Below are 21,210 nucleotides of genomic sequence, written 5' to 3'. Positions count from 1 at the left end.
ATTTGTGTATATATTTTATTTCTTCCTGTGAGCCCCTTCAGGGTAAGAACTATGTCTTATTTATCTTATTAGTTCCTCCATTTTCTAGCATAATAATACGCCTTCCATATAGTGAGTTTTAATGTTGAATTACTAAATTGAATATATTCCACTTTCCTTATATTGTAGATAAGGAAACTGAAATTCAAATTAAATTCTTTGCTCAAGCTAGTATAGCTAGGTGGTGGAAGCATTAGCGTGAAAACTCAGGCCTTTTGATTTCTAGCCAGGGTTCCTACCATTGTACTGCTGTGATACCATGTACCACCTAATTATTTTGGCTGGACCAAATGGCCAATTTGAGGGTGTCATCCATGTTGCTCATATGAAGCAAGCAAGATGAAAAAGTAGTCGTTGTGAATTACTTTTGCTAGAATGTAAAAAATGTAAAATACTTTCAGAGCCTTAACGTCTGGCAAGTTAGTGACTCAAGTCCTAGCTCATCAATAAGAGAGAGAGGTTTTGTATTCATGACTTTTTATTTTGAGGATTGAAAGAAAACATGCTTCTTTGTGGCACTGGTAAATTGTAATATCAGGTCAGACTGGCCTTTTTTGATCCTTCATGCTATTGATCTTTCATGGATACTTAGGCTCAAAAGCCTTTGCTATATTTTAATTAAGAGTCTCTTTGACTTCTTATTGAATTATCCTACTTGTCCATTTGCTAAGAAGGTAGATTTGGTTTTTACTCTGACTTGTTCTTTATAAAGGCATGTTAGTTGCTGCTACATATCTTGTTCTCTTCATAGTATACCCAAATTAATTCATTTGTTTGTTTTTTTAGGAATTCTCTATGGCACGATGACTTTGGAGCTTGGGGGAACTGTCAACATTACATGTCAGAAGACAGGATATAGTGCCGTACTTGAATTCAAATTAAAGGTCAGAAACAGGTGATGGGGTACAGTAGACTGTGTCAGAGGTTGTTCTGGTTGTTGATATTGTACAAATAATGGCCTGTCTGTGGTTCTCATTCTCCGTGTCCTTGCTGCAGCCTTTGATGTAGTCATTCACTTCCTCTCCTTTGAATGTTCTCTTTTGGTTTCAGGGGCACCACTCTCTTGGTTTTCCTCCTGCCTATCTGACCACTCTTCCTCCCTTTCTTTTGCTGGCTTCTTTCTTAGATCATGTCCTCTCATGGGTATCACTCAGTCCTTGGCCCTCTTTTCTTCTCTCTATTCTTGGTGATATCATCGGCTCCCATGGATTTAATTACCATCGTTATGCTGATGTTTCTGAAATCTACCACGTGCTGCCCTAACCTCTCAGCTTTCCTCTACCTCGCATCCCCAGCTCCCTTTCAGACAGCTCATATTTGATGTCCAGTAGACATCTTACCCTCTGAGTCTCTAAGAAAAATCTCATTATCTTCTCCACAAACCTTCTCCCCCTACACTCTCTGGCTTGCTGCCTGAGAGTCATCCTGAACTCTGCACCATCTCTCACCATCCAGATCTAGTCTGTGGCCAGTGACTGTTGACATCACTTTTGCAACATCCTTCATTTGACGTAGCCCCTTCTGTCCTCTGATGGTCGCCATCTCATCCAGGGCTTCAGCATGACCTGCCTGGATGATTACAGTTGTCTGCTGGCCTCAGGTCTCCCCCTGCTCCAGTCCATCCAGAATCCACCAGAGGAAAACACATTTGAGCATGTCACTGAACCACCCTTTGTCCCGCAAACCCCGGGGATCAAATACAGAGTGTTCTGCTCCCTCCTGCCTTTACTCCCTGACACATCCTCATCTGTCCAGTGTTACCTGCCTCATGGCTAATCTTTGAACAAGATACTTTGTCTTTTGGCTCAGTGTTTTCTCTGGCTGCCCTCCAAGCCTGGAACTTTGTTCCTCCTCTGCCCCAAATTCTGATCTCCTGGGCCCCTCAAATCAGGCCCCTCTAATCCCACTTTCTACAGGAAGCCGTCTTCCCTCTATTAATCATTTCCTATTTACCCTGTATATAGGTGGCTTCACATATATTTGTTTGCATGTTTCCCCTCCATTAGGCTGTTTTTTGCTCTTTTTGAATTTACTGATCACTTATATTTCCGAATGCACCTGAGTAAGTCAATAAATCAAAGATCTGTGATGACCTCAGTGAGAATCTCTCTCAATTGGAATTGACTGCAACCCATCTGTAATTTAGAATACATGTTACAAAATTGCCTAGTGTGTCAGAAGTGAGATTAGAACCCAGGTTTTTCTCAGCTGAAATCCAGCATTGCTTCTACTGTCCCATGCTCCCTCCCAGGGCTTGTCATGATAAGTGTGAGCAACAACAAAAGTTAACTATCATTCTTACTCTGTTCTGTAAATAATTGTTAAAATAGTCTGGGAAATAGAATTGTATTTGTTAGGCACACATGGGCTCAAATGCCACCCTTAACACTTAATAGCTTTGGAATGGTAGTCAGCTCACTTAACTTCTGAGTCTCATATTCACTGTCTGTAAAATGGAGATAATGGTATCTGGAGTCCTCACCTCCCAGGGCTCATGTCAGACGCAAATGAGAATTAAGCTCTTGGTGCTATCAAGTTTGATAGGTAATCTGCAGGAAAAAAAAAGTGGCCATTTGAATCGGTTGGTGGCAGAAGTGAATTTAAAAGTTTTAAATCATAAAGCAGTTTCTGTTAGACAAGTACAAATATACTGAAGAGGAGCTCTGACTTGAATAAGTACGTAGTTCTATATGTATTGTAAATATATGTGTAGTCATATCATATATGTACAGTAAAAATTTTAAATTGAAGAGTAAAGACCTGGGACGGAGAGTTTTTAGAAAATTAGGACATCAGAGTGGCTAGGGAAGGCTACACAGAGGAGGTGATAAAAATACTTAAAAAAAAATATTTGAGGGACAGCTGGGTGGCTCAGTGGATAGAAAGCCAGGCCTAGAGATGGGAGGTCCTGTGTTCAAACCTGGCCGCAGATACTTTCTAGCTGTGTCACCCTGTTCTGGTCACTTAATTCCAGTTGCCTAATCCTTACTGCTTTTCTGCCTTGGAACCAGTATTTAGTGTTAATTCTAAGGTGGAAGGTAAGGGTTAAAAAAAAAATTGACTGCTCAGGTCATTATCTTTTGCATTATTTTTTTTCCAAAGATTGTGTCTATTTAGAATACTTTATTATATGAATTCATATTACATGATATGAATGTCTCCAAATCAACTATGAAGCCCCTTTGCCTGTGTGTCCATTGTTTTATATACATTGTTTTAAAATGAATTAAATGTTTTTTTTTTCTTTAAAAAAAAAGCCATTTCTAGGTAGCAGTGACTGTGTTAATCAGATATCAGGGAAGCTTAAACTGGGAAAAGAAGTGTTGGCTACTTTGGAAGGCCATTGGGTAAGTGTCAGCTTTTGCAATATAGCTTTTTTTAAATTTTCAGAAAGAAAAGTAGTAATCATTACTTTTAAAAAATTCCTTTTTATTTGACTGGCAGCAACCTATCTGATATTCATAAATACCCTCTTTATATTAGAAATGCTAGCATGGCACTTTGTTAAACTGCATTTTTATAATTCCATTGATGGTTTCTTCATGATATAGTTAACATTTTAGAAAGAAACATTTAACTAAAAGGCTAAGACAATTTCTGTAAAGCCTACATTTCTTTTAAGAAAAGGAAGACATGACATTAAATCATAGTTCTGTAATTATCAAGCTCATATAATGTTTTCATTTAGTTTGGTTAAGAAGAGCTAAAATGAATGAAAATCTATATGCATATTACAGATACACATTGGCTTCGATTGTTATTTTGTGGGATTTTAATGTTTGTGCACTTTGCAGAGAAAATGAAAATGACTTGTGGGAACTCATCTAAGTGACATATGCAGATATCTAAAGATTTTTATAAGCCTAGTTATGTGCATAGCTATGTTTGAAAATGGAATTTCTAGACTTTTCTAATGGATACATTTTCTCCATAGATTATGCTTTGTTGTAGCATTGCTGAATAATATTTTATTCTACTGTTATTGTTGAAGAACACTTTTTCATACTTTGATCATATTTGAGATTCATCCTTATATCTTATAAAATTATTTTGATTCAGTACTTTTTAAACTGTGTGTATTGTCTTTAGTCACTTGAAAGTGATTTGAATTGCTCTAGTTTCGGTCACTGAATTTATTAGAAAATCGTAGATAGAGACTGTGGATAAATTTTTAAATTAATTTTAATTCTCAGAAGATTCAGTAGCAAGAGGAAAAGACCATGATATTAAAATTTTAGCCAGTCAAATTTGATAGAAGAGTTATATTAGTAAATATGGAAGAAATGATCATATCACATTCTACAGTAGCTGGCATTCAGTAACAATATAAATCTGTAAGAACAAAGAGGATATTTAATGATAACCCAATTTTTTATTTTTTTAAAAACAGGATAGTGAAGTTATTATTCATGATAAAAAGACTGATTCTTCAGAGGTTTTCTGGAATCCAACTAGTGAAATTAAGCAACGGAGATTAATAAGACACACTGTAAAATTTGAAGAGCAGGAACCATTTGAATCAGAGAAGTAAGTAGACTTATTTTCAGGTAAAATTTGGTTATTTTGGGCTTGACTTGGGATTTCATGGGTCTTATTAAATCCATGTGAGTAAACTTCCAACTACTAATGTAGTTCAACAACTGTTTTACAGCTAATATAGTCTAACTTGCTTGGCAATCAGAGATGAAGGTCACAGAGCCAGGATCTATAGAACTAAACCAAGTCTTTCCAACTCCAGGGTTAGCTTTCAAGGCTCATTATGCCACAAAAGGATAAAAAGCACATATTTTCAAAACAGCAGTTTCTCTGTTCTCTGTTTGCAGCCTTTTATTTTCCTTTAGTCTGCTGATATTTGGGTTGGTTGGGTTATGAACTTGACAGTATTCTTTTTGGAGGAGCTTGTAACTACAAATCTAAAAGAGGAGATTCTACTTTCATGGCACTTAACCCAAAACTCACTAACCTCTCCTAGAAAGGTCTGAAACTCGGACATAAAAATGAGCAGGTTCATGTTGCACCTCTGCCCCTTCGTGCTGTAACCTTAGAAATGTCAGTCGTCTGAAGATCACCTTCACAGAATTTGGGGAGATTTGTGGCCAAACTAGTCCCAAAGGGATGCATTTTTCCTCTCCAGAAGCTCTTGAAGACATTCATGGTGGAGGACTGAAGGCGGCTCTCCTGGAAGGAAGCAGCCCGGCAATCACTCCAGCAGAACAGCAGATCAGGAAGTCATGGGCATGGGCACTCTGAACCTTCCTCACATGCTGCTGCCAGAGAATAAACTGGAGGATTGAACCACATCCATAGCCTCAGGCTCATATAAAGCCAGAAGACAAAGCTGCAGCCACATTTGGGAGCTTGTCCCAGCTTCTCCTCAGACACGTTAAGTAAAGGAGAGTGGAGGAGTTTATTTGTTATCACACTCCCACAGATGGCAGACTGTCTCAGGGGCTGCCTAGTTATCTCTATTCTTGTTGACAACAGAAGCCTCAATGATGGAGAAGTGGACCCCAGCAGGATCCTTTTAAGTTTATGCATCTGTGGCAGAGGATGAAGAAGTAAAGAAAATCTCTGAAAAACTTCACAAGCTTCTTCAAATTGAGCCATAGATATATCCATATATTTAGTGGCTTCAGCACCAAGGTTGGCTCAGGAAATGGAGGAAAATTTATTGGAAGATGAGGTTTAGGATAAAAAGAGGGTCTGAAGGTTTATAATATACTAAGAACAGCCCACATATTTGTAAATCGGTAATATATAATCTTTGAAACTTTAGTTTTCTTAGGCTTGGAAACCATTAGTAAACTCTGAAGTATATCACAAAAAATGAAATTTAGTATTTCTTAGTCAGCATGAAATAGGACTCACTAAAAGTCATTTAAAAATCAGCTGTTTGTAGAGGGCAGCTGGGTGGCTCGGTGGATTGAGAGCCAGGCAACCAGAGGTCCTGGGTTCAAATTTGACCTCATACATATCCAAGCTGTGTGACCCTGGACAAAATTAACCCTCATTGCCTAGCTTTTACCACTCTTCTGCCTTGGAAACAATATTTAGTACTGATTCTAAGATCAAAGGTAAGGGTTTTGAATTTAGTAAAAAAAAAAAGAATCAACTCTTTATGCACACAGTTCATTCAGTGATTGGAGCAGAGGTCATCAGAAGTACTAGATGAGGAGGAGAAAGAGGAAGAGTCGGCACCATGGGAGCACCCAGGCTCCAGCCCGAGCTCTTCCAAAGGAAAGCTCTCTGTCTTGCTATTCCCTAAAAGGCTGGCTGCCTCAGCATGGGGCCTGGCCTCAAGGAGACATTTCCTAAATGGCAGGGGGCAGCCTCCTGACCACACAAGCTTTGTTGAGCACTTCTGAGGGGGGTGTTCGAGGGTTTGGGGTGCCTGATCTCCTAAAGCAGGGCCAAGTAGGGCAGGAGAAAATAAGCCTAAAAAAAAAGAATGATAGGAACCCTACCCAGCAGCTGAGAGACAGAGGAGTCTTAAGAGGAAGGCAGCCATCGGTTAGCCTCTGCCCCTTTTAGTCACCTTAGGCTCTGTATCTCAGGACGCTATGCAAGGAAGTTTCCACAGCTTTATTAGTATATAACTCACAACTACTACATGAGGAGCATGTGGCAAGGACTATTATCCTCATTGCACAGATGAGGAAAATGAAGGCCAAGTTCACAGAAGCTGAGGGTGGAGAAGACCTTAAATATGATTTAATCCAAAATCCCCTGACTTAGAAGTGGAAGGGAGCTCAGAGGCCTCATACCTGAAGGACACTAAGCCCCAAGCAGAGCCTGGCTCAGAGACAGTCCCTAACAGAGATGAGATTTGAATCCAGGTCCTCAGAACCCAAATTCAGTACTTTTTTCATTGGACTATACTGTCTGAGTTTGACCCTAAGAAAATATTGCTTTATAAACGTAGGAGTGCATGCATATATATGCTCAACCCCTTTCCTTTTTATACATTGTTTAGGCATCTATTTTATATGACATCAGAGATAATGTTAAAAACTTTCAAAGTTTTTGTGAGAGGATTTTTGTAAAATGATTTTTTTTAAGTAATTTTGGGGCATTGACATAACTCTTTGTGTTATGTGAGAAATAGACTCTGGTGGGCTTTAAAGATATATAAAGGATGCTATGGAAATTCTGGAGTTGTTTTATTCTTCCAGAGTTTTTTCTTCTACTAAATCCCTATTGCAGTAACTCATCAGGATGGAAAGGCAAGCCTGAACTCTCAAGAGCATCATAATATTGAAGATGATTAAAATAGTCACAGTACTTATAACAATAATACCTGTTATAAAAAACTGCAGCACCTACTACGTGCCAGGTGCTCTGCTCGGCTTTTTACAAATATCTCCCTCAGGCCTCACAATGGCCCTGGGACATAGGTGGCTCTTCTGACCCCCATTTTAGAGTCGAGGCAGCTGAGGCAGACATGAAGTGACTTGCCCAAGGAGGTAGGGCCAGTTAGCATCTGAAGAAAGATGGGAATCCTGTGTTCTGACTCTGGACCTAGCCTTCTGTCCACAGTGCTCCCTCACTGCTTTGTTAGGTGCACCTAAATTCGCACAGCTTCCTCCAGGCTGGATGATTTGATAGTGAACTGAACCAGGCCTCGAATCTCTGTCGTGTTAGGAGTTGTGTCAAGCCAAGCTTGAAATATCATTATCACCGGCCAGCAGGTGGTTGTGCGCAGCACTGTGACCACTCTTGTGCTAATGAATCACCCAGGCTTGAAATTCAAGGATTTGTGCAAGATCACTTAGTGGCTTCACCTGGATTTGACTATCCTGACTCCAGTTTATCACCACATCCCTCTCTAAGGAGACAAGCACCATGGGATGTACTCGGATGTGTACAGGAAAAATCTGTTTGAGGGGATGTGCATCTTGGAAGATATTTTTAATGATCTATTTTGGTTTTGTATCACTTACATTTCCTAGTGTATTATTCCTTCCACTACAGATTTATCTCTTAAAATAAAGAAAAAGAATTCAGCAAAACTTGTCACTGTGTCAAAAAATGGCATTAAATTCATTCATTGTTCCATACCTACAGATCACCAATTGAAGTGATGAAATTTTAAAGTGACAGTGAACATTTTTTAAAATGTCTTAGAGAGGAAAATCTCAAAAGGATTGGGAAAAAGTACAACTCTTTTTTTTAACTCATAAAAAGATACCTGAGATGATATTGGCATTTACTGACCCATGTGACTTTCTTCTCTATATAGAATATTTTTCAGATTATTCTTGATGAAAAGGGAACTAGACAAACTTTTATTTACAAGATAACATCTTTGTCACAAACAGAAGCCTAGGGAATATCAGATCTCATTTTTAAATGACATCATAAGATCAGTACGTGTCTCTGATAAGATTTTGATGTCCCCAACAACTCATAGAAATAAATTCTCAAGTAGAGAAGCAATCAAAGGACATGAACAAGAGAACTGCAAATTAATAATAACAATCAGAAAGAATGTTTCAAATTATAACTCAGAATAGCACTGCAGTTTCACACACACATATGTAAGAGTTAGTGTTAGAGTAGTTGTGGAAATCTAAGCACAGTAATGTGTTGTTGAAAATTGATGTAACCATTGTGGAAAATAATTGGGGATTATGCTAAGAAAATGACTAAAATGTCTAAACCCCTAGTACTAGACATGTGCCCCAAGAAAGTTGTGACAGCCCCTCCCCCCATGCCCAGTATAGAAAATAAATGTTCACGGCAGCACTTTTTGTGGTGGCAAAGAACTGGAAACCCAGCAGAAGCCCATTCATTGGGGATTGCCATCTGGGTGACTTTAAAAGGCTCCCGGATGGGTCAGGGCAAAGGTTAATGAGAATACTTTTCATGAGGGAGCAGCATCAGAACAGTGTGCAGAAGCTGGAGGAGAAGGGGGCCTGAGGGGATAAGAAGGAACTAGAGGTGGTCTGGAGGGCCTACGTTTAGATACCAACTATGTCACCTTGGACAAGTCACTTAGAGTCCTCCTTCGGTTTTTGTTTTTGTTTTTTTTTTTAAACCTTACCTTCCGTCTTGGAGTCAATATTGTGATTTGGTTCTAAGGCAGAAGAGTGGTATGGGCTAGGCAATGGGGGTCAAGTGACTTGCCCAGGGTCATACAGCTGGGAAGTGTCTAAGGTCACATTTGAACCCAGGACCTTCCGTCTCTAGGCCTGACTTTCAATCCACTGAGCCACCCAGCTGCCCCCTCCGCCTTCGTTTTCTTAACTATCATATGGGGATAGTCATAGCCTCTACTTTCTGGGATTGTTGTGAGGGTCAAGTGAAAGAGTGTTTGTGGAACACTTTGTGCTCTGTGAGTGTTATGATGATGCTACTATTACCAGAGGCTGTGTTTGGCCCCACTTTATCCAGAAGTTAGTGGCCAAGAGGAGCAGGAAGATGGAACAGTAGTTGTATAGAGTAAAAAAGCACAAAGAAAGCAGGGCTGTCATCCAGACTGCTCTCCCAAATGTGACCCAAACCAGAATAAAATGAATTCATTGGGAAAGCAGCTGACAAACTAAAAATGCAGCAAAGCACAGATAACATGAGGTTTCTGAACTAAGTCCACATGCAGCCCACAGGGAGTGTCTGTGGATGGATTCACTGCCTGTGCTTGGGTTTGGGTCTGAGGAGGAGCGGGTTCCTTAGGGTTTGGAAGTCACCCAGAAAGTGTGAGGAGAAGGATGTGGGAGACAGAACGGAGGGACTCTGGAGCACAAGCAGAGGATGTGGGGTGCCACCCCGAGCGGAGAGGAGAACTCCGTGTGACCTAATGGGAAAGTGTTAGGTCTGCAGTTAGGAAGCCTCTATGTCGAGGCACAAGTTTTGAGACCGGAAGGACACAGGGAGGTCACATGGGTCAGTCTCTCCTTCACACGTCACACGAGGCGTAAGTGGCAAAAGCCATCAAATGCAGATGCCTGAAGGTAGCGTGGTCCTTCCCCCTCCTCCTTCTTCTCTGTGTGACCCTCAGTACTAAGAGCAGCCCAACCCAAAGCACAGCGTTGTTCTTTACCAGGAACCGACCATGGCTGATGTGAGCTCAGCATTATGACTTCTTCCAAGAGCCTCTCCAGAGCTCAGAGGGTTTAGGATTCTGTGTCAAGTATAGAATCTAGTGGTAAGTTGCCTTGTACATCATGAACTTTAAAATATTAGGTGGTATTATTTGAAAATTTAGCTAACGGGTAGTTTGTAATATGATTTGTTACGTTACTGTATTCTGGAGATGAGGGACAACCTGAATTCAAGGCTTTCTTCTGACATATATTACATGCCCTGTACTAGTCATGATAACCTTTTACTGTTCTAGGCAAATGGCTCAGACTCTCAAAAGATTCTGACCTGAATTTGTAGAGGAAATTCCACCAGGAGATCCCAGGACCAATAAATTCACTAGCCCAGTCCTTGTGTTGTGGTCATTTAATCTAGTGCTATTTGCAGCTCTTTTTTGGATTTGCTTTCAAATTATTTTCCTTTTGCATGACCTTACCAGGCTGTGGCAACGGGTTACTCGAGCCATAAATGTCAAAGACCAGACAGAAGCTACTCAAGAGAAATATGTTTTAGAAGAAGCTCAAAGAAAGGCTGCCAGAGAACGAAAAGGGAAAAACGAAGAATGGATTTGCAAGTTATTTGAACTTGATGCAGCCACAGGAGAATGGCATTATAGATACTCTGAGTGAGTAACCCAAAATGCTTGTTGTTAATTGAACTTTTGACGGGGGGCTTCTTGCAGTTTAGCACAATGTTTCTATAGGAATTTTAGAAATGGAAGCCTGGCATATTAGTGTTCCTGTGACCTCAGCTTCGCATTTCACTCTGTGTGCTTTCATTATCCAATCAGATGATGAGTTCATAGAGTATAATGTTATATGAGGGCTTGTACTACAACGAAAATGACTCGACTGAGGTACAAGTGGACTCTGCTGCTCAGAAAGCATCAATGACTTTCCCTTTATTCCAGGATAACATTCCAACACCTCTGCCTGGGTCATCTGGCCCCCATCTACTCCCCTGACTTTATTTCATTCTACTCTGCTTCCAGTAAGGTACATTCCAATCAAATTGGATTATGACTTGTTCTCTGAACGTAAAACTCCATCTGTCACCTAGAAGGTGCTTCTGCTTCATTTCTACATCTCAATATCTTTATCATTCTTTAAGGCTCAGAGCAGGCACCACTTCCTCCCTAAAGCTTTCCTTGAAATCTCCCCAATCTAGTGCTTTTCCCCACACCAGTTTTCCTTACAGTATATTTACCTGAGTACATTTCTATTGTCCCAGGAATTCTTAGGGACTGTTCTGTTTGTTTCTTTGTTTAAAAAAAAAAAGTAGCTAGTTCTGGGCTTTGTTATGGTGTATGTTTAATAAACAACAGTTGCGCATGTTGTTTGCTGCCTTAAATGCATATCGAGTTACAGAAGGAGCCCTTTTTAAAGAAAGTTTGTGCTTCTATTTAGGGAGTCCATTCTACTGGTTTTTAAAAAATAAAATAAAAGGAGGTAAGGCCTTCTTTACTAGGGGTAACAGAGTGTTCTTAGGATGAAGCTGCCCCTAACAAATCATATTCTTCATTCTCCATAGTACCCGGCCATGGGATCCTCTAAATGATCTGATACAGTTTGAAAAGGATGGTGTCATCCAAACAAAAGTCAGACATCGGACACCAATGGTATGCCATCAAAATGTAATTAAACAGCTCTTCATTCCTATGAATACTTTCAGGATATATGTATGGCAGTTTGAAAAATTAAAAAATAATTTTGTACACATCATAAACTTAAAATTACCATTTGTTTTTAAAGAGGCAGTTCATGGTGTAGTAGAGAAAGAGCTGGCTTTAAGATCAAGAGACACTGGTTCAGATCCTGCTTCTGAAATATGCTGTGCTGTGTGACTCTGGGAAATCTATTTACCTTGTCGGTGCCCTGAGCACCTCATGTACAGTTTTAAGTTAGAGAGATGAGATGGTCGGGCTTGCATTGGTAGAAAGATTTGCTTATTAGAGGCCTTCTCTATACCAGTGAAATCACATGTCTACTATCTGTCCCTGACCTTGTTTTGAAAAGTTTATTTTAATTTTAACCAAAAAAAACAAAGTCTTGTTTGCTTCCATGTCCCTTTCTAAAATTTCTTCAGTAGTTTTGCCAAATTTTTGTAGTAATCATTTTTACACAGTAAGAGTTATTTTCTATATTATTCTGGTTCTCCTTTCTCCAAAGCTGCAGACAAGAGTTTCAGACAAGACAAGATTTTGAGGGGCTTTTTTCCATTAAAAAATTTTTTATACCACCATATGTTCAGCCACTTTCCAGTTGTACATTTGGGTTGTTTCTAGGTTTTTGCTATTAGAAATATTTTGTACAGAAAGGTTTAAAAAAAAAAAAGATCTTCGATTTATAGCTGAAAGGGAACTTACAGGTCACGTTCAGCTACTTCTTTTTATGATGAGGAAACTGAGACCCAGAGAGATTAATTACTCAGGGTCACATAACAAGGGAACATAGAGGTCATCTGATCCAATCCATACCCAAACATTAATTCATTGTGTGACACATCTGAAGGATGGACATCTCATCTTTCTAGATCTCCAGTTAGGAGGGAATCTACTGCATCTTATGGCAGCTTATTCTGCTTTTAGAGAGCTCAAACTGTTGGGAATCCTGAATTTCCTTCTACTGAACCTAAAATTGCCTCTGATTGTGCCACAAAAGCCTTAGGGCTTCTTCTGTTTACTCTAGGATAAACTGTAAATTGAGCCTGGTGTTTAAAGCTTGGCATGCATTAATCTTTCCAGTTTTATTTCACCTTTACAAATTTTATTTGGCCAAGAAATCAGTTTGCTTTTTACTCCAAGACTATATTTCCTACTCCCATACTTTTTTTTTTTGCATAAGTTATCTGCTGTGCCTAGAACCATTGTTCTCCAGGCAATTGACTTTCATAAATATGTGAATTTCAGGTTAGTGTTCCAAAAATGAAGCATAAACCAAGCAGGCAGCCGAAGAAAGCTGGAAAAGGTTATTCTTCTCCAGAACTTGATATCCAAGACTCTTCTGGAAGTGAAGGTAAGATTGTTGGTTGTGCTGTGTTCATCATAAATGTCATAAACTAAGAAAAAATAGATTCCAAAAGTTAAGAAAAAAATTTACCAAAATGTAGTAAGAGTTTTGAGGAGAAATATTGCTTGAGATGGCCTATATGCTTTGAAACTAGAGTGGCAAATGTGAGGAGTTGCTATACAAGTCAAGAAAAACATTTTATTAACTTTGGTTTTTTGACTTCTGAGAAATTGCCAGAAATTACAAAGTATTCATTTCAACAAGCAGTTGTTGAACTTTCCAATACTACTGTTCAAAAAAGTAAGCATAGTACTTCACCATGGAAAGATCCCAATCCTTAGAGTTCAATATAATTATATAACCCTTTGTATATAAGCTAGTAAAATTCAGAAATGACGGCAACAAAAATAATATACCTTTGAAGGTTAACTATTGACTAAATTAAATAATTTTCCATCTTTACTACAGGAGACCAACATTTGTAAATCTACTTTTAATCCAGTAGTCATAATCTGCCCACAAATATTTGGAGGAACAATGTTCTTCCTTCAAGAAGCTTACAGTCTAGTTTGGGAAGATAAACCATTAATAACGAAAAGTTTACTAAAGGTGAAAAGACTAAATGAATAGTATAAATAATAAGTGCTTAGGAGTTGAGAGAAGGAAGAAACCAATTTGGAATAAAGTTAACTAAAAACAAATTAATAAAAGGAGTGAGATAAGCTAGACCTAGATGGATGGGTAGAATTTGGAAAGGTGAAGAAGAAAGGAAAGAGCATTCCATGTGGATTTGTGATGAGAGAGAAAAGACAAGAAATAAAATGGAAGGAGGCATGAAAGTATAATGTGTGATCTAGGCTTGGAGAGTAAATGTAACTTAAAATAGAACGTCACTGGAAGGGATAACAGAGTCAGGATCCTAAACTTATATGATTAAACTTCATCAGTGGGCCAGATGTTATAATAGAGAAAAATGTCAAAACCTAGGTCTTGGGTTTAAAACATGAATTGCCCAAGTTGTATGGTAGGGGTAGCATAGCTGGGCAATTCTTTAAGCAGGTCTTGGGAACTCAGTGTGTCTCAAAAATTTTGATGGGATAATTTAAAAGAGCTAATTCAAAACAGCCCTAGGCTGTATTAAGAGGCATCATGTCCAGAAAGAGAGCTTTGTTCAGGGCATATGTGCAGGATTGTGTACATACTGGGGTGCTCCATCTTTTACGGAGAGCCTGGATAAGCTGGCAGGAAAAGACTGAACCTATGCCTCAGAGGATAGACATGAACTGGGGAGAAGAAAAGCCTTACTGAAAATAGCTCTTATATGGAAAGTGATATGTCTTGTTTTGCTTGGTTCCAGAAGGAAGACCTAGAAATTGTGGGTAGAAATTGGAGAGGGTAGATTTAGGTTCAACTCAATAAAAACCTTCCTGACGATTAAAGCTAGCTCAAAATGAAATGGCCTATTTTAGGAAGTAATAGGTTTCCTCCCCTTCAGAGGGGATGACCTGGATTTTGTAGAACAAATTCTTGAGATATGGGTTGAATTCTGGCGATCCTTTCAGGCTTTCCTACTCATATTCTGTGAGAAGAATTGTGGGAGATAAGGCTAAAAAGGTTTGGCCAAATCAGATTAGAGAGGATACAAGGCTAAGCCAGCATTTTTAATTTAATCTTGTATACACTATAGAACCATTGAAGGTCTCTGGACAGGGGTATGTCATGAAAGAGATATTTATATAAAAAAGAATCAGGCTGCAACCGCAGGATTGATTTAATAGGGGAGAGACTAGAAATGGATCATTAGAATCTAGTCATGAAGAAAAGGACTAAAACAGAAGCATAGCCATGGAGTGAAAAGAACAGAGGTGAGGGAAGGGAAGAATTATGAGGGAAAGAATCAGTAAGGCCTGGTGACTTATGGGCTATTAAAATAGTCCAAGAGAGATGGAGAAATCAAAACTGTTTCCAAGATTTCTGGTGTGTACCAGTAACAGAAATAATACTAGCTCTAAAAAAGGGCTGGCTCTTGGGGGCAGTGTTATACAATGGAAAGAGGTTTAGATACAGAGGTCTGGGTTTGAGTCCTGGCACTATCCCTGATCCCCTCAGTGACCTCAATGAAAAGTTACTTAACCTCTAGATCTGTTTCCCCTACCTCCAATTGAAGGGGTTGGTTCCAAATAACTTTTTTCTTTTCAACTCTAAATCTAGGATTGTATGGTCTATTCAGTGATAATGGGGATGGGGCTAAAGTCATAATACTCTTCTGCTTTCTTCCTCCCTCACTTTTCCCCTCTCCTCCCCTTACCCATTGCATCTAGAAGTCATATATTCAGTACTTTATAAAAGATCATTTTAAAAATACTCCATACTTGGCATTATAACTTAGGGGGAAAAAATCTAATAGCCACCATTGTTTGATTCAGTTCTTACTTTAAATATATTTGTTGTGAAATATTTAAAATTATTTGGTTGCAAAGATTTAGTGTCTATATATTTCATAAAATTAAAGCCATAATTTTTTTTTGTATAATTGAACCCCTTAGTGGAAACATACACTTCATTTAAGAATAGAATTTCATTGTTTCATCAATTCCATCGTAAATGTCTTTTTAGCTCAAGTACTAAAACCAAGTTCAAGAAGAAAGAAGACAGTAGATCTTGGAGACCTACAGTGTTCCATTGACTGTATAAAACAAACACAGGAAGAAATTAAAAGGTAATGAATAATGATAATTAGTTGTGTTTAATTCATAAATCCTTTGCCTTATAGAGTCCCTCTTTTCCTTTAAGTTGCAATTCAGACACCATCTTTTGTATGAATCCTTCCCAATTCCTTCAAGTGTCTTCCTCCCAAACAACCTTGTATATATTTAACTATTTTGTGTGGGCATATATGTGTATATCTTCAGAAGTAGATAAAATTGAGTTAATCTTTGATTCATGAAAAGGGAGAGAGACCAACAGCAAAGCAATTATATTCCTTGTTGTTTTGGGACTGAACTATTCAGTGATAGATATTGAAATTGATCTCTCTCTCTCTCCCTCCTCTCTCATCTCTCCTCCTCTCTCCTCTCTTTTCTCTCTTCTCTCTCCCTCCCTCACTCCTTCCCTCCCTATTCCCTTCTCATCTCTTCCTTTTATAATCCCTTATTTCCCTCAAAACTCAGCTCAGGTACTATCTTTTATATAGAACCTTTCTTGATCCTCCAGCTTATAATGCACCCCCCCTCCAAAAAAAAAGGTCCTTGTATTGTTTTGTATAGATTTGTGTTATTTCCCCACGTAGAGTCAGCTTCTGGAGGGCAGCGATTGTCTCACTTTTGCATTTAAATTCCTAAAGTCTGGCACATGGTAGGTGCCAAGTACATTATAGGTGTTTAATAAATGCTTGGTAATTTCTGGCCTTTGTACACCTGACAATCTTCTTATCAGACCATATGGTGCTCTTACAGTCATCCTCCATTACCTGCCCTTGCTTTAATCAGGTCTTTTAAAAATTTTAAGTTGGTCATTGAAAGTTCATCTGTATCTTTATGAGTCTTTTAGATGACTCTTCTTTTTCTTGTCATTGCAATTTGTCTGTCTTCAGAATTTCAACCTTTATCTTTCCATACCAGATCTTAAGTTGTAATATGAAGCAATAATCATTAAGATGTTTTAGTAGTAGCTTAAAAAAAAGAAGTCAATCAGTGGAAGAGATTAGGTACAGAGAAGCAATCAAAGATTCAGTAAAACCAAAGACCCCAGTTCTTGGGGGAAGGACTCACTATTTGTTAGGAACTGTTGGTAATACTGGACATCAATATGACAGGAATAGGTTTATATTACTACATCACACCAAATGCCAAACTCCACATGGATACACAACCTATATACAAGAGTTCACATCATAAACAAATTAGAGGAGCAAAAAATAAAATCAGTGGACACAGGAATGGTTCAAGAATTGGGTCACTAAAGAAGATCATACAAAATAAAATGCACAATTTTGATTTTATGAAATATAAAAGTTTGTGCATAGATAAATCTAATGTAGCTAAAATGAGAAAAGAAACAGGTAACTTGGAAAGTTTCAGCAAGTTTCTCTGATAAATATTTCATATCCAAGATATATAGGAAACAGAATCATAGTACAAGAACTATTACCTAAGAGATAAATGGTCAGAGAACATGAACAGGAAGTTTTCAAAGGAAGAAAGACAAGCTATCATCAGCACATGAAAAAATGTTCTAAATCATCAATAAATAGATAAATACAAATTAAAGCAACTTTGAAGTCCCATCTCACATCCATCAAATTAGCAAAAGACCAAAAAAAGAGGAAGATGATGAAAATTGGAGGGGTCTGTCTAAGGGGAAAACAAGATACAATAAATAATGTGTTCTTCATTGAATTATGAATTGGTCTATCCATTCTGGAAAGCAATTTTGAACCATGCCCTATTTTGCCACAAGAAATACTAAAATGGACAGTTATGCGTAAAGGGAAGACCTCTATAAACTAATGCACAATGAAGTGGATAGAACTAGAACAGTTTATACAGTGATAAAATTATAGAGGAAAAACAACATTGAAAGAACTCTGATCAATGCAATGAGATGCCATTAGTCCAAAAGAATAAAGAGGAAACATATCTCTCCCCATGTATAAAAGAGGTGATGAATTTAAAATGCAGTAAGAGAGATAGATGCATTGCCAACTCTGGCCAGTATTTGAGTTTGTTTTATCAGACTATCCATGTACATATTAAGGGGTTTATTTTTCATTTTGTTTCCTTTTAAAAAATTGATCAATGGGGATATGAAGGGGAAGGAGTAATGGGAAGGATAGATTAATAAAAGAAAAAAATTAACAAAATTTCAGATTGAGAGCTCACTGACCATACTGCTCTGACTTTCCCTATAGTATATTATTCAATCTGCTCTATAAAACCTGTGGTCCATGTCAGTTTTATGGCTGGCTTTTTTCTCCTCTATCACAGAATTTGAGGTGGAATGGTCATCTACCTTTGCTAAACTCCTGTGTGCATGCATGCATGCATATGCACACACACACACATATATATTTCTATGATTTATATTTCAACTACAAGTTCATATTTGATGCTAGAATAGCAGTTCCCCTTTACTACTTTACTTTTGAAATGTGAAATTATCATTTACTATTATATAGTGGCTGCATTTGTTTTGTTTTGCAGAGAGAGAAAGATCCAATCAGTGTGCATATAATTCAAACTCACCACTCCTATATATTGTACCTTCAGACTAGGCTTGTACATTTTCCAAACTGAACTTCTTCCTTCTCAAGTGATTTGTAATATATTAGCATGACAACATTTTCTTCTACATTTGCCTTCATTGAAATATTCCCTCTTCCCACTATCCCCACATTTCATTCCTAGTTCCTGTATTTCCTATGAAGTGTATTTCTGAAATTTAATGCAACTACATAATCCCACAATCTTTTTGTCTATTTTAATGCTTTTTAAGAAAACTTAGTAATAGAAAGCTAGACTCAAAGCCAAGAAAATGCAGCCTCAAGGCCCATCTTAGATGCCAACTGGCCATGTGACCCTGGCCAATTTACTTAACTCTGATGCAACTTCCTAAAACTTTTAAGTTTCAAAAGCACTAGCAAGCTGCATTGGAAGAGAGATTCCTCATCCAGGAGTTCTCTATTCTGTTGAGATCACAGGTTCATCCTTTTTGTAATCAAAGATGCACTTCCAGAGCCCAAGTGCAGTCATCTCATCTCATTCCCTCCACTCACTGATAACTTCTTGAATCCTTCAGAAACTTTTTGATCTTATTGTGGATCTTCAGTAGAAATTCAGTGATAGAGAGAGCACAACCCCTCCATGCCTTCTCATTTTGTTCACCTCTTATCTAATTCCCTGTATCTTTGTCACCGAGTCCATCCAATGTCCTAGAAGCCTCCCTCCTAGATCTCCTAATGTCACATAATGCCAATCAGAAACACACGAGCTAATCCCATCCCTTCCTCCCTTTCATGGCCATACATCTTTTTGATGATATAGTTTTTTATGTGTTATCTATGTGCTGTTCTTCATAGCTAACATACTATAACTTACTTGCTACTGCCATGTGACTCTTCATTGCCCTTCACATGATCCACAATTTTAATCTTTTAGGGACTGGCATTTTGTGACTTCTTAGTAAGATGGTGACGTAGTAGAATTAGAAAGGAGTTGTGAAACTTACATGGATACCCTGATTAAGATGTAATTGGGAAAGGTTTAACAGACTAAATAAAAATGTAATACAAAATAGATAATGTTGATTTGTGGATTTCTTTTTTTATTTCCATATTATTGATTTTGGTAAATGAATAATCTTATAAAACCAAGACCCCAAAACATATTCCCAAATAAACAAATGATAAATCATATGTTCTCATCTCCATTCCTACTCCCAGAGTTCTGTGGAGGTGGATAGCATTCATAAATCCTTAGAATTTTCCTGGATCATTGTATTGCTGTTAGTAGTGGTTCTGATCATTGCATTGCTATCAGTAGCAGAGTCTATTTACATTTGATCATCCCACAATGTTTTAGTTACAGTGTACAAAATTCTGGTTCTGCTTATTTCACTCTGCATCAGTCCACACAGGTCTTTTTCAGCTCTTTCTGAAATCATCCTATTCATCATTTCTTAGAGCACAATAGTATTCCATCACCATCATATGCCACAATTTGTTCAACCGTTCCCCAATCAAGGGACAGCATTTTAGTTTCCAATTCTTTGACACCACAAAAAGAGCTATACTTTTGTATAAACAGGTCCTTTCCCATTTTTTAAATCTCTTTGGAATACAGACCTGGTAGTAGTATTGCTGGATCAAAGGGTGTGCATTGTTTTATAGCTCTTTGGGTATAGTTCCAAATTGCCCTCCAGAACATTTGGATCATAGCTCTACCAGCAATGTATTAGTGTCCCGATTTTGCCACATCCCCTCCAACATTTATTTTCCTTTATTGTCATATTGTTATTTGTGAATTTCTAAGTTCATATGTGGCACATGAGGATCTGTTTCTATTGGAGTTTGACATTACTGACCTGGAGGACTCCATATCTTCTACAAATACTCCAGCAAAGTTTAAAAGAAAAATGAACTGATGGAACAATGGTAAAGAAAACAAAAATAAAACAGGTATAAACTCCCTGCTAGTCCATGCCTACATAAACTGGCTAATAGAAGCCTGTAGGTATGCTAAGGAGAGACCAGAAGCACCATATCTCCCAGGCAGCCCTCCCTGGACCCCAGCATAGAGAGGGGCAGCACAGTGCCTGGGTCTTGCAGGAGGCCTACTACTGCATATTTCATTTGCACCTGGTTGGGGGCTATCTGGGCTACAGCAACAGTCAGGTCCTAGATATCAATTCTGTAATAAAAAGGAAACAGAGAAAAGTCTGAGGCCAAAACCCAAGTGAGGGCACCAGCCCTCAGAGACTAAAGGATAGGCACAAGTGGTCTTAGCTACGTCATTCAGAGCAGCAAAGGTGGCATCATGCAGGCTACACAGGGACTGGCCACCTCATCCCATAGTATCTAAAAGAGCAGTCTGACCCAACCATGAAATATAATCCCCAAATCCATCTGAGGCACAAGTAAACAAGAAAATGTTGAACACAATGGGAATATGCTATGCACTGAGAGAAGTTTAAGAGGTAAAACCAGAGATTTCCAGACCAGGTTCAGGTGATGCCTCAAAGAAATAAGAGCACAGCTCCCAGACCTCCATAGGGGCCAGAAACCATGTTTGATTCTTAGCCACCAAGAATCCCTGGGAAAAGTCACCTTTTGTACTAGGTCTGATTCCAAGATGAGCAGAGTGTTATGAAAAACATGGATGTTCTAGTGTAACCTCTCTCTGAAGCATGAGTCAAATGGGCCTCCTTGCCTTAGGAACTTCCTGCTTGTAACCTCCACATAGTTTACCTACATATTTAATTAGTAGGGAGTTTTACTTAGACTCTCTTTCGTCTCCAGTAAAATTATGGGCATCTCCACAGCTATGCTTATGTGCCTGTATTATATCTATTCCTTAGACCAGGGATG

At 38.4% G+C, this 21,210-nt stretch overlaps 1 protein-coding gene across 12 annotated transcripts in view; it reads left to right on the top strand.

Annotated features, from left to right (window-relative positions):
* The window catches only part of OSBPL8 (oxysterol binding protein like 8), a 266,838-nt gene that overhangs the window by 236,485 nt on the left and 9,143 nt on the right, over positions 1–21,210 (top strand). For 8 of the 12 annotated variants that reach the window (XM_056798473.1, XM_056798470.1, XM_056798472.1 and 5 more), the window contains 7 exons: positions 826–923; positions 3,297–3,386; positions 4,430–4,566; positions 10,559–10,744; positions 11,650–11,752; positions 13,028–13,133; positions 15,744–15,846. In XM_056798473.1, the coding sequence (XP_056654451.1) occupies positions 826–923; positions 3,297–3,386; positions 4,430–4,566; positions 10,559–10,744; positions 11,650–11,752; positions 13,028–13,133; positions 15,744–15,846 (823 nt within the window). The remainder of the gene's footprint in view (positions 1–825; positions 924–3,296; positions 3,387–4,429; positions 4,567–10,558; positions 10,745–11,649; positions 11,753–13,027; positions 13,134–15,743; positions 15,847–21,210) is intronic. The other 4 variants (XM_056798475.1, XM_056798476.1, XM_007503076.2 and 1 more) reach the window with 1 other exon arrangement.

This window comes from Monodelphis domestica, chromosome 5, assembly GCF_027887165.1.
Source record: "Monodelphis domestica isolate mMonDom1 chromosome 5, mMonDom1.pri, whole genome shotgun sequence".
NCBI lineage: Eukaryota > Metazoa > Chordata > Mammalia > Didelphimorphia > Didelphidae > Monodelphis > Monodelphis domestica.
The sequence above is the reverse complement of the archived record's forward strand: the minus strand, read 5'-3'. Positions and strand labels throughout refer to the sequence as shown.